The following is a 17,302-nucleotide window of genomic DNA, read 5'->3' as shown; positions in this document are numbered from 1 at the left end:
TCTTCAGTGAGCTGGCAGTGCTATTTCTCCTGTTGAGATTTTTCTCTTCAGTGAGACAGGGGTGTCCGGCTGAACGGTGCCGGCTTTAGAGGTTACACTTGGGCCCCCCCTTGTCCCTGCCTCACCCTCCCTCCATTGCTAGAGGGTCTGACTGGGTCTCAATATTTTTCTTCTTTCCCTTCTCTGTAAAAAAAAAAAAGAGACCACATTCTGCCATGCTACATTCTGCCATGCTACATTCTGCCATGCTTTTGCTGCAAACTGGCTTCAACCGGCCCTAACAACAATCTGTGAGTATGTCTGACTTTTACAGTTGTTTGAACTTCAGGTTCTGTTTGGGAATCTTAGTACTGTGGGTTCGGTCATCGTACATTTAAGGCATGGATATTTTATTGTGGCTAAGTTTTATGACTAGAAATCCTTGGAGGGAGCCGGGACTTCCCGCCCTTTGCATGCACGCGCTTGGTTTCCTTGTTGGTTAGAGCGCGGCAGTAGCGGTGCGATTTCTTGCTCGCACTTGTTCTTATTGTTGGGTTTCAGTGCAGCAGTAGTCCTGTTTATTCTGAGGCTCTCTTTCATCGGTGTTTGTCATGGCCATGTGCAGCTGATTGTGCAGGTGCCAGTTTATAGCAGCATGAGATGGGACATGTTTTTTCCGGCGCTGTGGGCCGTTCTTCTGGTTATTCCCTGAGTCTGATTTTTTTATTTCTAGGCAAGCCACGGCAGGGTAAATTTTGTGGGGCTTGAATCCAACTATGTTTCTAGGAGCGTTGATGCAGCGGCCACGTGTCAGAATCAGGCGTGCGCTTGGGTCTCCGGCGATGGCGGGAGAGCTGCGGCGTTCCGGTAGTTTATTTCCAGCTGACTTTGGTCAGGGTATGCCGAGGCTTCTCTCCTTTCCGGTTCAGACAAGTTGTATGTGTTTCACCAGCTTTGGGACAAGCTTGGGCAGCTTTATATGTCTATGTCTGTGTTCCTGCTGTACTCCCTTGAAGGAAGCTGCTAGTTTAATCGGACTTTGGGGTTAGCACTCAAGGAGATTACCAGAGAGACTCTGACCTGTGCTAGGTCACCCAGTCTCGGTTTGTCTCCGGACTGGGGCGACATATGGCAAATCACGGCACAGTGAGATCAGCAGTAAGATAGTGCCCTGTATTTCCCACGGGTATCTCATTGTCTCTCTTGGGGTCCCTGCAGATTGAGCCTTTGTCTGTTGGTAACTGTCCTTATTTGGGTCTCTGTGCTGAGCTGCAGGTGTCTAGTAGTGGCACAGGATATATATGCCTAAAGGTAGTACAAACAGTTTCCAAGTTCGGGCTGTCTCTATGGGCATAATGACACTTTGCATCTTCCTGTGGCCAGGACTCTCTTTCTCTATTTCTGAGGGGGGCCTGGACTTCAGATTTCCATGCTTATCACGCTGGTTTCTCCTGTCACCATTTTCTCATGGCACATGCTAGACGGGCCCCCTCCACCCCCCCCCCCGAACAGACAGTAAGGGCTGTACAGCTCCTTTTAACCAGGAGCCAGTTACCTATTCTATCAAATCCGCGGAGGATCACACGCTATGTGGCTGTTAGCCTCATCCCTGAAGCAACTAAGGGACGTTGTTCCACTTACTGCAAGGTGCCCGAGACGGGGCCATTGGGCAGGCTGGATCCCATTCTGCTGAATTAGTTTCTCAGGGTTACACATTTCTGCAGACAACCTGGGAGTATATTTACATTTTCTCTATGGACTCCGAATCGGCACTTGATTTGCCTGCCTCTCTTGGAGCGGCGCTTTCGGTTTTGGCACATGCCATTTCGCCTACCCAAGGCTTCACGAACGTTTTAGGTGATGTGGGCGGTGGTACCGTTTTGGCGCTACCAGGCGATTCATCTAATTTCTTCTTGACTGCCTGCTTGATTCGGACGACTTCCAGTCGGGCCATTTGACTGACACGAAAAGGATGATATCTTTTCCTCAGTTCTTTACACGTGCATCTTTGAATTTGCACAGCGCTCTTTTCTCCTGTACTATTTATAGGTATATCTGGGTGATGTTTTTATTCATATAGGAGAGACATGTGTTTCTTTCCGGAGACTTGGGCGTGGGGTCTCGGTCTCAGATTGGTATTCTTCTTCGCTTACCATGACCAAGAGTATGGGATTCTGTACAGTTTCTGGGATCCATATTGCTGACTCCACTGGGGACTTCGGCTTGCTTTCCCCTTCTTACGCTACAGCAGTCGCTTTTGTTCCGGTGGTTCCCGGTATCTCAGGGCACCAATTATTTGGTATGCTCCTCCTGCATCGCTCTGTATGATTTGGTGGCTCAGCACGATTTCTCTTTTCAAGGCATGCCTCGGTCTTTGCTGGACTATCTCATGACCACCGACCATCCCGGGCCGTCGGGTTGGGGGGCTCCGTGGCTTCCATCCTCAGCTCCTGGAGTCTGGTCTTCAAAGGCGACTCAGTACTTGTTCATTCTTCTGCTCTTGAGCAGGGTCAGGCTACCTTTCTGGAGCTTCAGATCATTCTTCCGGATTGCCGCTAAGGGTCCTTTTGGTCAGTATTAGAATGGGGGTATTTCTCTACTGCTTGGGCAGTAGGTGTTGTACTCATTGGCAGGTGAAGTTGTTCTGCTTCAATGGGTGGACTCTCATCTTCGTCTTCTGTTGGCAGATCCTTTTATGGATCAGGATAAGAGTTTGGATAGACTTTCTCTCCACGGAATCTGAGCATGGCCCATTTCTTGTATGTTACAGTGTACAGCGCTGTGTACGCTCTGGAAAGTGTGCATGTTAGTAATAGTGTAATCTTCTGCATCCTGGATATTGAGATTTGTGGCTCAAGCGTTCTAGCTCTTTTTATGGACGTGAGATCTGCTTGACCTAGACCTCATGGCCTCGTCTCTCAATTCTAAGCTTCCTAGCTTCTTCGGCGGGCCCAGGGAGTGGGAGTTAGAGGGGGTAGCTGCATGGCTCCTTTCTCGCTTCTGCCTTCTCTTTTTCAGTGTTTTCCACTGGCTGATGATGGCTTGGATTTGCCACCTCGAGCTCGCTTTTCGGGCACAGTATTTGTAGAATCTCTGGATTGGCGGCGCCATCCTTACTTTACGGATTTGATGAGTCTTTCGACAGCCGGTCTAAGAAGTTTCCTGGTATCTCCGGCTTTGCTCGCCTAGGGTCCGTTCAACATGGATATTTGTACTACTTTATTATTACGACCTAGTTTTTTGAAAAATCTTGGCTGACGTGTAAGGGTTATGCGAAGCAGGTTGTTTCTTCTCTTATCCAGGTGCTACGGACGTCTTCTCCTGTGGCTTCTGCTTCCTTTTGGAGGTTTTTCCTTTCTTGGGTGCTTCTTAACGTTTGAACCACTCCTGAGTTCCTTTTTGGCACAGGTGTATTGCCAAGGGCTTAGCGTTCAATTCCCTTCAGCTTCTAGTGCCATTCTTGGCTTGTTACAAGGGCTAGGTATAATGCTCTTCGTTTACTTCTCAGTTTCATGTAGTTCAGGTCCTAAACAGAGTGCGGTATATTCATGCGCCTCTTAGAAAGCCCGGTTTGGAGTACAATCTTCACGTACTTCTTCTCAGTTTACCGAAGACTTCATTTCATCCTTGTCTTTTGGGACTCTAAAGGGCTGTGCCGTTGAACATGGGGTTTCTTGTGGCCATGGCTTCAGCTCTGCAGTTTTCTATGTTGCAGCCCTTGTTCAACGGGGATTCCTATTTCTGATTTCCGAAATATGGGGTATCAGTTCGGATGGTACCATTATTTCTTTCTAGGAGGGTGTCATCATTTCTTTTATGTCATGCTCGCTTTTCCTTCCTTCTTCCTGGGAAGAGAAATTGGGAGCAGTGCTTTTATTCACTGCATTTTTTGATATGTACGTAGCGTTCTCTGTGAGCTTGGTTTCTAACGACTTTTAGTTGTTTATATCTCCTTTTTGTATTCTTCAAGGGACGCCTCAAACGTTTGGCGGCGTCCGAAGCCTCCATCGCTCAATGGGTCCAGGAGGACATTCTTTATGCTTGCTTGCTGGCAGGGAAGCTGTTGGCGAAAGAATTTCATGACCATTCCGCTGGGGCGATGGCTACTTCTTGGGCTCGGCCCAGAGGTTTTTTCCTTGGAGGAGATTTGTCTCGCAGCTAATTGGTCTTCCAAGAGTGCTTTCTCTCCGCATTTCTGCTTGGATGTGGGGGTGCATGCGGTAGGGGCGTTTTGTGCTTCGGTTGTTGCGGAGGCGGCGTTTGCTTCCCACCCAGATTGAGGATTGCTTTGCTACATCCCATTGGTCTCTGGATTCATCTGCTGCTGTTGCTAGGGAAGGAAAAATTATGTTCTTACCTGTTAATTTTCTTTCCCTTAGACGCAGCAGATGAATCCAGAGCCCCACCCTTTCTGGATATTGTCTCTCGGTTTTTTCTTTTGCAACTTTCTCAGTTTGTTATTATGGTAGGTTGTTTTCTGTATTATTGCATTTTGAGATTTGTTATGGGAAAGAAGTTTTTTACATGCTATGCCTATTGCTGGTTACGTGTACTTGGGCAAGGAGGAGTGCCAGCCAATAGGACCACCTGTTAATCAGTTTCTCTATCTCCGCCTGCTGGTAGATGTGGGCTATCCCATTGGTCTCTGGATTCATCTGCTGCGTCTAAGGGAAAGAAAATTAACAGGTAAGAACATAATTTTTCCTTCTTTGCACTGAGAGCGATGCACTCGGAGAATAGAAATTCAAGGGAGCCATGTATCCTAGGAGATGAGAGGCTGATATGAACAGACAGTGAGAGGGACCTTTAGGTGATAGTGTCTGAAGATTTGAAGGCAACGAAACTGTGTGACATGGCAGTGGCTATAGTCAGAAGGATGCTAAGCTGTATAAAGACAGGCATAACCAGCGAAGAAAAGAAGTGTTGATGCCTCTGTACAAGTCGTCATGCTCATTTTTGGAGGCCGTATCTTGCTAAGGATGCAAAAAGACTTGAAGTGGTCCAGAAGAAGGCGACAAAAATGATATAGGGTTTGCATCAAAAGATGTATGAAAAGAGACAGGATATGTATACACTAGAGGAGAGGAGGAGCAGAGGAGATATGATACTGATATGTAAATATTTGAAAGGTATTAATCTTGAAACAATTTTTTTCCAAAGAAGGGAAAATAGTAAAATTAGAGGACATGAATTGATGTTGTTGGGTGGTGGAAATTCTTTTTCATGGAGAAGGTTGCCCTCCCGTGGGAGGTGGTGGAGACAAAAAAGGAGATGGAATTCAAAGAGTTGTTGAATGGGAAAATGAATGGTATAAAAAAACAAAACTTAAGTGGTGGCATTTGTGTTTGACAAGGGGTTATGGAATGAGAATAAAGGGGGAAGCCTTAGGAATAATCTAAGGAAATATTTCTTAACAGTAGATGGGTCTTTTGGCCTTTATCTGCCGTCATGTTTCAGTGTTTAACGGGAATTGTGGCAGATTTTGTGGAATGATCTCCTGATGAAGAACCTGATGGAGACGCAAATACAACTTAGGCAAAGGATGGAAGGGAAGGAATAGTAATACTGATCAAGAAATTAACATGAGTAGACTTCAAGGTTCTCTGCCAGCATGTTTTGTTTCTATATTACAGTGAGTTTTTTTTTGGGGGGGGACCTCTTGAGTTGTCCAATTGATTTTGTAGCCTGATAGATCCATAAACAAGACAGTAGTATCTAACAATTTAAGAATAGGAAGATGTAACTCAAGTTAACATTGATCCCTCCAATTTATAAATAACCTTGGAAGCTGGTTCTCTTTCTGCAGTGAGGCTCTTGCAACTTGAGTGGTTAAAGGTGCAGAATCAGATGCACAAGAACCCACAGAATCGTGTGCACAAGTCCAGAACATCGGAACTAGGCATATATCCAAGCACTGGAACAGGGACACGCTGCCAAAACAAGGAGCAATAAGTGCAAAGGAGAAGGATGTATATTCTGTCACAGCTATTTTGCTGATTATAGCAGGTGTCTTCACCAAACTAAAATAAAAAAAATGTAACGAACATCCTTATCTCGTTATTTTACCTAGGACAAAGGTATTTGAAAGAATATTATTCACTGATTATCTCACTCTAGCTGACCCATGCAGCTTAAGTATATGCACAAAATAATTCTCCAAAACCAAACTGATCTGAAAGCTGCAATAAATACTACCACCTCACCCAAAGGAAAGCATTTTTAGTATCTACTGAAATTGTCACAGTCAGAACTTCCATCTTTTTAGCTTTGTGCTGGGTAGTACAAATTTTTGTTATGCTATCTGCAGAGTTATTATCCCTTTAAAAAGAGAAACTTCACTGGTTTAATCTTCCCATGCAAGTGCCAGTATCTTAGTACAAATTATTCACTCTGCCTAATAAGAAAGGCCTATAATGCTGAACAAGTGCTGTTAAAACAGACCCACGTTTGGCTGGCTTCTCCAATCAAGACCTCTGCAAATGGACTCTTGAGTTTTATTCGGGGAGGTATAATCTTGATATCATTGTTTGTTTGGGAGCCAGCTTGCTATTAAAACTTGATAACATTCCACTGTAAAACTGTCCCATCTAGTGACTTTTCCACTGTAAAACTGTCCCATCTAGTGACTTATATGGAATTAGCGGTTTTATGGCTTCCTGAATTTCTTGCTGTGGTTGTAGAGTTTAATTTATTTTTCTCTCTGGACCTAACTGGAATTGATCCAGTGTATTAAAAAATGCACTCAATGTTGCTTATAATTTTTGGTTAGTAAAGATTGAAATAGTACTCCATAAATTGTTAGGCAATCTCATTATCCTTATAAAAAGCTCAAAGTCTATTCCTGTTGCACTAATAAGTGAACATATGCATTATTCAGGATATATTTGTTAGCAAACTTACTCACTGCAAATGGTACATTTGTATGTTTGCTTTTGAATTTCTAAGAGTGTTATCTTCCCCTTAATGCTTTGGTTCTCTGATTTCTGTCTCTAGATTATGTTGTTAAAGATACCTTACATTATTCTTCCAAGCACTAAAGTTTATCATTATCCTCTCTAAGGGACGGATTCTCCAAATTTACCATGCCTTTAATGATGGTCGCTAAACCGGTTCTAGCCTGTTTATTGTGCCAGTATTTCACCTGCCAATTATCAGAACTGTGGTCTTTTCCGAGCTTCCTAACAGCCTCTGACTCTGCCATGCAAATGTATTACAACGAGGTCATTAATATTAAAATGGTAGTAAAATGGGCTCATTAATATTTAAATGAGCACTTCGGGTGATTCTCCAAGCGCGGCACCTGCTTTTTATTACCCCAAATTACCAGCTGGTCCGGAGGTACCGGTACTATGAAAGCATATGTTTCAGGTGTGTGTTTCTGGCTATGGCTCATACCCCATTCAAATAAATTATCCTATATAGTAAAAAGCTAGCCGCGCATGCGCACTCCTATTTGCGTGTTCCGTGCGCTCTAAGTCTGTGGCCGAAGGAATGCGCATGCGTGCTTATACGTCACCAGCCGATCGCCTCCACAAGCCGGACCGCAGCCAGCCGCCGAACTCCGTTCCTCCTGCACCATGGCATGCTAGGCATGTCCCTGACTCCCCCGCCGCCGGCCTCGGGCTCCTGGGGGCCGGCGGCGCGAGCCGCCCGGCCGGTGCTGAGGCCCCGCCTCCCTGCTTCCGCTCTACACGGCACCGCCAGACCCGGACAGCTTCCCACGAGGAAATAACAAAACGGCCCAACACTCACAGACCCGCAAGCAGGGTTGCCATGGAAACCCAGCCGGAATAACATGCAGTCGCAAGGGTCAGTGAGAGGGGATCAGGAGCTAAAGAGAGATTGAAAAAAATAAACAAACAACAGTGGACAAGGAGAGAGAGACACACAGACAGTCACAGAAGGACAGGGGGCTAAAGAGACAGATTGAAAAAATAACAAAACACAGAGGACAAGGAGAGAGAGACACACAGACACTCACAGACGGACAGGGGGCTAAAGAGACAGATTGAAAAAATAACAAAACACAGAGGACAAGGAGAGAGAGAGAGACACAGGAAAAAAATGACAAGCAGACATACAGCAGCCAAGGAGACAGACATACTTACATACAGCGTCCAAGTAGACAGACAGAGAGACATTGGGCAAGGAGACAGCAAAAAAAAAAATACAAACAGCCAAGGAGACAAACAGAAACAATTAAAAAATACAATGCCCAAGGATAAATTCAGGAAAAAAAGACATACAGACATACAGCGGCCAAGGAGTTAGACTGCAAAAAAGACATACAGACATACAGCAGCCAATGAGACAGACAGACTGACAGCGACCAAGTAGACAATCAGCAAAAAAACACAAACAAACACAGAAAGCAAAAAAAGAGAAACATACAGCGGCCAAGGAGACAGGCATGCAACAAATAGGAAAAATATAAAAACTTTTAATAAATCAACCATACGTGAAGAAGGAATAAAAAAAAAAAAAAAAAAGGGAAAAGACACCTACAGGGAAACACAGGATCAAGAGCATACAGAGAAAACAGAAGTTTGCAGGAATCAGGAACATATAGAGAAAGGAGAGCAGAGACCCCTGCAAGAAGAGAAAAATAGCAAAGAGACTGGGGATGAGAAAGAGAGCAGAGATGCTTGCAGGGAGAAAAAGCTAAGCACTAATGTTACAGCTTGAGAGTGCAGACTGAAGAAGAAAGCAGAGACAGCGCTACACAGGGAAATGGAAGGAGGAAAGAGACAGAAAGAAAAATACAGACAGACATAAATTCTAGCACCCGTTAATGTAACGGGCTTAACGACTAGTAATAGTATAATACCGTAGTATATATAACGTCTCAGGCAAGTGTATTAAAGGCTTGTCTTATGCGCACTCTTTGAAAACCGATGCTTGCACCTCCCCCTCCATCCAATAGTGCTGGCATGCCTATAATTGACACAACAACATTTGCATATATTGTGCTCCAATAAGGCAAGCCCACAATATGCGTGCCTACAGCATAGCTTTTCCTGCGCTCATTTACACCTCTTGCCGTAGACTATTCTGTGCATGTGCCGATCGCTATCACGAGTGACTCATCTCATGTAAATTTGACATAAGAACATAAGAAGTTGCCTCCAGAGGTCCATCCTGCCCAGCGGTCCGCTCTCGCGGCGGCCCATCAGGCCTAATTGCCTGAACAGTGTCCCTGACTAATTTTGAACTGCCTCTAATCCTCTCCCTAATACCTACCTCTACTCCTATCTGTACCCCTCAATCCCTTTGTCCGAAGCCCTGTAGCGTGCTCCTGCCTATTACATCCTCCGGTAGCGCGTTCCATGTATCCACCACCCTCTGAGTGAAAAAGAACTTCCTGGCGTTTGTTCTAAACCTTTCCCCTTTCAATTTCTCTGAGTGCCCCCTTGTACTTGTGGTTCCCCGTAATTTGAAAAATCTGTCCCTGTCTACTCTGTCTATGCCTCATTTGTATGTGCGGTTCTTCAAGAATGATTCAACTTTTTGAATTTGTTACATTTATGGCTGTGACAGCAGCATGTCGGATTTTACCAACGATATTAGAGAATCTGGCGCCAAGTCTTACTTTAAAATTATCCCTTTTATCAGCAGAGAAACCTCACGTGCCATTAAATGAAAAATATTCCATGGTTGCCTTTTTCACATCATCTACTAAATCTGGATCCCCAAAGCTTAGAATTAAAGCACCAAATTAAATTGGGAAGTCCATTCCAGTTGATAATTAGAAATTTCAGCACAATTGTATATTATAAGATTATAGATCTCTGAATTAATGACGACATAAGCCTTTCTGATATCAAGAAATAGTCTATTCTAGTACATGTTTGGGGAATGAAGAAAAAACATTAAGGATGCAAAATTCTCCATGTGTCTTAACAATCCCCAGTTAGTGGTTTAATTACCATTACACATTTAATAGGTATACATTTACATTATGGCTAGTTATCTATTACTAGATCTAGTATTCGGTTGAAGTCCTTCTCCTATAATATGTATATCTTCCGAATAGAAAATGTGATTTTCAATAATCTATTGTTGGGACTGTTTGCTTACAAAAAATGTTATGTTAGGTGCAATCTTATATCCTGCCAAATCCTCGTTAATTAGAGTTGTAGGCGGGTTGCAAGCAACATATTGTTGCATAGAATTTTGTATAAAGTTAAATATAGTACATAGAATTATGCATGCTACTTAAAGTAATCAAATTATCAAACTATACATACAGTCTGAGGTAATAAATCATAAATAGCAGTTGACTATTAACATCGTTTCGGGTGACTTGTATTATTAGTCTGAGTCTCTTTGGACCCCTGGAAGGGATTTCTTAAAAAGCTATGTTTTTTTAGATTTTTGCGAAACAGGCTGTATTCTATGGTTGTGTGAATTTTGATAGGAAGTAAGTTCCATACTTTTGCTATTTGGTAGCTGAATAATTTGCTGAAATGTCCTTTATTTTATATCTTTCAGAGCTAGGAATGATAGGGTCAGGTTGTTAGAGTTATGTTGGTCCACAGATCACCTGTGTCCAGAAATACACCACCTGTAGAGTACACGTCTCTTTGATATCTAATGTTTGAGAAATCAGTTTAAGCCATTTCAGAAAAAAAATCATGTCCAAATCTAAAAAGATAAAGATCACTAGAATCTTTATACCTGTTGGTGCCTGTCTTGCAAAATACACTGTATTTCCTGGCGCTTACATGTATATGAACCAGGTTTCCACAGAGATGCACATGCAAGAGTTGCTAATTCAGCCAATTAACTTAAATTTTTTAAGTAGTTTTAACTCTAAGTCTAAATGCTGGGGCTGTAGCTTTAACCACTGCACCACACTATCTGCTGTTTATTCAGCAACTATGTTCTCTCTAAGGACCAACAAGATGTGAGCAGAAATGTTTCATGAGCAGAGGATGTACTTGACATGAGCTACAAAATTTCCATTATATGGCATCCTCTCTTCGTCCTCCATCCTTCCACCCAGGGTCCCTTTTTTTCTCTCCTCATCCTTCCATTTAGCATGTTCCCCCTCCATCCTTCCATCCAGTCTCTCCCTGTTATCTCAGTAAATCTCATCGGTGCAGAGTTTATTTGTATCTAATCCACGAGCTTTTTCATAGGACCGACAAGGACCCCTGATGAAGACAATAGTGTCGAAACACGGACTGTGTATTAGGTCCTAGACATTTTCTTGTGGATTACCAAGTTGTTTTAATAAAGCCTTCATCTTGAACATCAACTCTCCACAAAGTCTTTTGTTTTGGTTGGATCACCTTTTGTGGAGGAACTAGGGTCAACTCCCTCGTTTGGACTTAAGTCTGTTCCCTTCTGATCTGCAGTAGTAATAGCAAGAAGAAGAAAAACATGCAGATCAGCTCTGCTCAGGTGCGCTCTGTCGGCTGTGCCGGTCCTCTACCCTGGACCAGGAATTGACATCAAAGGGGGCAGAGAACCAGCAACGCATGCCGACAATGCATGCCTGAACAGAGTGGCCACACACAAGCTTTTTCTTCTTACTGCTACTACTGCAAATTGGAAGCAGGAGGGAGGTAATCTCTACGGCCTCGGAAGAGAGTGACTATCAAATCTATGAGTGATGCTCACAAAAAGTGTAAGCAATCGCTCATGTACTCACCTTAGAGAGAACATAGTTCGGAGATTGCCGGCTATTTCCCGCTGAATATCCTGTTTGTAACTGGCTACTTCGTATGACATAACTAGTTACCGCCAATAGTCATTAGCTTGCCAACTAAGTCTGATAGATTTGCCTAAAAAGCAGGTCTATCTTTGGCCGCTAAGACTTAGGAGACCAGCCTATAAATGTCCTCTTAGCTGGCTATGTCATAGCCCAAAAACCCTGGAAATTCAATGCCAGTCACCGGATACGGCGCTGGCACTGATGTAGTAAGGGGGATGCGGAGTGGTTCCGCCCCGGGCGTGGACTTTGTAAAGGGTGCAGGTACCTATCTTCTGCCCCCCACCCCCACTTCCTGACACACAACCCTGCCGCGTGCGTGTGCCCCTTCCCTTCCTTATTACCTCTTTAATTTTTCCTGTGCAAACAGCATTATCAACTTGCTGCCCGTGTTGGTGCCGCCTTTCTCTGATGTCACTTCCGGGCCTAATCAGCTGACGGGACGTGGGCAGCTAGTTTGTGCTGTTGCTCTCGCCTGGAAAATTAAAAAGGTATGGGGGGAAGACAAGGGGGCACCCACGCAATGGGGGGTCAGGAAGGGGAAGAAGACAGGGGGGGCGCCACTTACCCTCACTACAACACTGGGCACTGGCATTGAATTTCCAGGTTCACCCCAGACCGCAGGAGACAACTAGCTTCCATGGTCCAAATATTGGGCGGTATATATCTTCAGACACACAAACCAGATGCTCTCCATCCTTCATTCCTCTAGGCTAGTCACCAGCTTTCAACTACCTGTCTCACTCACCTCGTTATACTTCTCTTTAAGCTTCTCAAACAAGTATGATTTCAGAAACCTTTCTTATGGAATCTTGAGAATACAGCCTTTAAGAGTGGACCTCTTCCTAACTCTAAACCTCCTGATCTGAGGACTCACTCCCTGTAACCTAGGCCCTCTCCTTAAGCTCTGGCACCCTAAAGGAATGAGAGAAAGGAGGATCCAATCCTCTCCTTCATGAAAGGATTTTTATATATATGTACGTCATCATTGAGTCTTAACAAAAACACTTTCACCAAACAAAATGCACTATGTCAAATGATGTATACGTAAACAACACAATGCAGACCAAATAGCAAACTACAAACGGAGGAAAAAGCCTCAGACAAGGGCCCTCCCACCACAACAATGGTGGAATAACGGTGGTTAGGCATTCACCTCATTGGCAGAAAACCTCCTTGATATGAAATAAGCACTGCACTGTGTTGTACTTAAATTTGTAGAAGATATTAAAGATAGATGAAAAATTATCAAGTTATCATTGAGTCTGTCATTTGAAGCAGATAAAGGCCCAATGGCCCATCCACATCATCCACTATCTCCTCTCCCTAAAAGATCCCACAAGCCTGTCCCATGCTTTCTTTTTTTTAATAATCTTTATTCATTTTAAAATAATTTCAATAAGTGAAGAACAATAAATAAAATATTTACACTATAGACATCACTTAAAATATTACAAGATTCTTACAGATCAATATCCCCCCCACCCATACTATTCTTTATCATTCAAGTATCTATAAATTTATCATAATTCCGTAATTCACTATATATTTTAAACATAAAATTACACATTTATCCACTTAGACATATTTTAAACTTATAAACCACTCTTCCCCCATCCATAATAATATTTTATTATAACCCTTATATTCCTCCCACCCTCCCCCTCCCTCCCTGGATGTGCAATTCTTCTAACAACAAAATATATAATTATATTAAATCTACAAAGGACGTCAATGGACCCCCATATCAGATTAAAGTTTTAAAAATTCCCTAACTGATCAGCTCTCATTTTTTCATATTTATATATTTGACATAAACTTGCCCACCAGAATGCAAAATTGAGACGATCCCGGTTTTTCCCAGTTACGTGGAATCAATTGTATATTGTCCCACGCTTTCTTGATTTCAGACACAGTCTTGGTCTCCACCACCTCTGCTGGGAGACTGTTCCACGCATCTACCACCCTTTCTGCAAAGAGAGTGTGGCGCAGTGGTTAAAGCTACAGCCTCAGCACCCTGGGGTTGTTGGGTTCAAAGTCACTTAATCCCCCCCCCCCCATTGGCCCAGGTACATTAAATAGATTGTGAGCCTGCCAGGACAGACGGGGGAAAAATGCTTGAGTATTTAAATTCATGTGAACTGTTCTGAGCTCTCCTGGGAGAACAGTATAGAGAATTGAATAAATAAATAAAAAATAAATACTCCTAAGCCTATCGACAGCATCTGTAATGTCTATGAAACCATTACTACTTAAGAAAAATTTAGTGATCCCTGCCACATCTTAGTACAAGTTTTAAGCTAGGTATACTTTAATTTTCTGGTCTCGGCAGTTCAGATTAGGGGTTTTTAACCATATGACAGGAATAAGATGTAAATGAATATCTCTGCACCATGCTTTTTAGAATTTTTTTTGGCAAGATGAATTATTTGAAAGGATTTTGTTTACCAATTTGTTTCCCCATTTTCTGTATTTGGTTGGCATTTGGATCTATACTGGTTATTTGAGGCCAAGCATCCTATTTATATCTTAACTGTAATACATGATGATTATAAGGGACGTGTGGTAGCCTGAGTATTATTTGATCAAGTAATCTATTTTTAAATGTTTACAGTTTTGTCCTTTTCAGAAACATATGGCCCAACATTACAGCCAGGATCATCTCTAGTCAACATAATGGTTTACTCCTTTCTGCCAATTGCTGGTCTCTCAATGGCCATTTTGTTGGCATTCTGGATATACCGTCATCGTAAGCCCCCCTATGGACATGTTGATATCAATGAGGTGAGTGATAACTAAACTGGATTGAACACACTGAATTCTAAGCCTGCCATATTTGCTAGCCTAGGTTGTACCTGGTTGAAAAGAAAAATCTCGGAGAACTGCAGAAATTAGAAGGGACGAGGTGGGTAAACTGATAAACTACTTATTTTGCTATGCTTTCTTACATAAATTTGAAAGCTACCGAGCAGAAAGTAAATAAGTTCTTCCTTGCTTCCATCCATCTACACTTCCTCCTCTGAATCCGCAATTTCAGCATCCACGAGTTCAGTTATTCGCGGCTTTAAACCCAAAAACCCATTTTAATTTTTTGGGCTATTTTAAGCCCTGTAAGCCCCCCCTTAAGCTTTACCTGGTGGTCTAGCGGGTTTTCGGGGCAGGAGCGATCTTCCCATGCTCCTGCGATCTGCACAGGGCAGGAGCGTGAGAAGATCGCTCCTGCCCCAAAATCCAGCTAGACCACCAGGTAAGGCTTAAGTGGAGGGCTTACAGTGCTTAAAATAGCTGGGGGGAAGCAGGAGTTAGATTCAGAACCGGCCCGAATATTATTCGTGGGCCGACTCTGTCCCTAACCCCCGTGGATACGGAGGGAGAAGTGTACTCCAGTCTGTACAAGTAGGTTGTATTGTCTTCCTACCAGCAGATGGAGATAAACTCATTTCTTCCAGTGACCTCACTAGCATCTAGACTGGTGCTCCCTGGAAACTCTAGTATTTTCTCTTCCTCCAGGAGATGGTAGGTTCTGCTGGTTGATGCAGCAGGTCCCAGGCCTAGCTTTCCACAGTGCATGCTAAGGCCATACTTTGTGGTAAAGCCTAAGGGTCTTGCTCTTGGGATCCCTGGTTCATGAATCTGGTCTGTTAGAGCACAGAGTTTGGTTCAACATCCCCAAGACATCGCGCATGGATGATAAATGGTTGTGGCAATGGAATAGGTCCCTATGGGACCTTTGCCTTAGGGGGTTGAGGGTCCCCATCCCCCTTCAATGCCCCCTTTCAATCTCCCTCTTCTCCACCCCCATCCGTGCACCCTGCAGCACCAGGCAGTCTAGAAAACAGAATTAGCGTTTCTTCAAGGCTCAACTTTATTCACCTGTTATCAGAGGAATTAAGTTAATTGAAAAATGGAGAAAGAAAAAGGTTAAAGCCCATACCCGGAGAGCCATGGAGGAATGGCAGGAACCTGATGATTCTCATTCTAGGATTTCTGGAGCCATGGAGTGCTGGCCCATTAATGCTGACCATGAGGCTGAGCTTGTCAAGAGGCTATTATTGCGCTACCTGTGAAAGCTAGTGACTGAACACAACTGCCAGCTACCCTTGTCACCAGTGGAATGTACCACTTTGACTTCAGAAACAGCCTGGGGTTATCAGGGGTAGGAGGGGAGGTTGGATATGGTGACACCCAAGACTGTCTCTGCCTTGGCATCAGGAGCCACAGTCCTGATGCCATTCACAGGGGAGGTAGTCATGCTGACTCTGATTGCAGTTTTTCTACAGCCAGAACAGTTTTGGCTCCCATCAGGGCTTAGGGGGCTTTTTCTCATCTACTCTTGGGAGGGAGAGCAGGTGCTGATTCCTACCAGCAAGTGATCTCTTTGATTAAGTAGGTCCAGGTAGGTGATGTTAGCCCACTCCTCAGACCTTAGGGGCCATGCGAAGGGCTACTCTTCTGGTGCAAAATGGCACAAGAGTGACCTGATTGCATGTTTTTCAACCTTCAGGGGTGGTTAGAGGATGGGAAGACCTGTTAGACTCCCAGTCAGTTAGAGATACTAATTCAGAACTGGAGCCCTCCCTCTCCCTTTCTAGAGCACTCTTTAATGATCTGGCTGTTTAGGTGGGAAAAAAGTTTTCACCTTTATACTCCCTCAGCCTCTCCTCTCTATTCTCTGCTTATGGAGGGGAATCTCCATCCTTGAAGAACTATCTGGGCACCCAAAGTACATAACCACTACACAAGACCATGTCATGCATGATGTTAGCAGGGTGAGAGATCCCAGATGAAGTTCTCAGGGGGACCAAGGTTTTGGATAGACTGTATCCTCTCCCACTGGAGGAGGTAGAGAGGTATTGGAAACTCTCCAATGTCGACGCTGTAGTCATGGCTGTTAACAAGAAGATTGCTATCCTGGTGGAGGGGGGTTAGGTCATCAAGGAGATACATGAGAAGGTTGAACCATTGCTGAAGCAGGTCTCCTGCACCACTGCAGAAGTTCAAGCCACTATCTGTAGGGGCTGTGTAACAAGAGCCATGTTGCACTAGATACAACAGCTCCCTGAGTCCTCAAAAGTGACCAGATTGGAGTGAGGGCAGTGTTCCTAGCAAATGACTTGGTCTGACTTGGTCTAGATCTCTCTTGCTTGGTAGCCTTGGTGGTGGTAACCAAGTGATGGCTTTGGCTTCAACACTAAATGGTAGACACTACTTCCAAGAAGCAACTGATTCTCTTCCCTTCAAGGTCAGTTTGTTCTTTGGGTAATTTATAGAGAAGCCAGTCAAAGACCAAGACTCATCCTCCCAGGCTTCCAAAGTTATGCCAGTGAATAATCTTGGAATATTTTCACCAGCACCCCATCATAAAGCAAAGAGTCCCTTTGCTAATGAAATCCTCTTAAGATTTCCACTTTATGTATGTAGTTATGGACCTATATCTGCTATTTTGACTGCATCCCAGTCAATGTGTCCTTTCTAGGTATAGTGGACCGATGCTATCAGAAAGCTCAAATTTGTCAGTCAGCCAACACTCCAACAGTGCAGCTAAGTTACAATCCGGTAACATTTCAGGGAGACCCATTATGTGTTTTTATGTTTTATTTAGACTTG

General features: G+C 43.7%; 1 protein-coding gene across 5 annotated transcripts in view; it reads left to right on the top strand.

Moving 5' to 3' along the window:
* The window catches only part of ACVR2B (activin A receptor type 2B), a 340,318-nt gene that overhangs the window by 253,120 nt on the left and 69,896 nt on the right, over positions 1 to 17,302 (top strand). For 4 of the 5 annotated variants that reach the window (XM_033931707.1, XM_033931706.1, XM_033931704.1 and 1 more), the window contains one exon: positions 14,310 to 14,479. In XM_033931707.1, coding sequence (XP_033787598.1) covers positions 14,310 to 14,479 — 170 coding nt within the window. The remainder of the gene's footprint in view (positions 1 to 14,309; positions 14,480 to 17,302) is intronic. The other variant, XM_033931705.1, reaches the window with a different exon arrangement.

This window comes from Geotrypetes seraphini, chromosome 2 (genome assembly GCF_902459505.1).
Source record: "Geotrypetes seraphini chromosome 2, aGeoSer1.1, whole genome shotgun sequence".
Classification (NCBI taxonomy): Eukaryota; Metazoa; Chordata; class Amphibia; order Gymnophiona; family Dermophiidae; genus Geotrypetes; species Geotrypetes seraphini.
The sequence above is the reverse complement of the archived record's forward strand: the minus strand, read 5'-3'. Positions and strand labels throughout refer to the sequence as shown.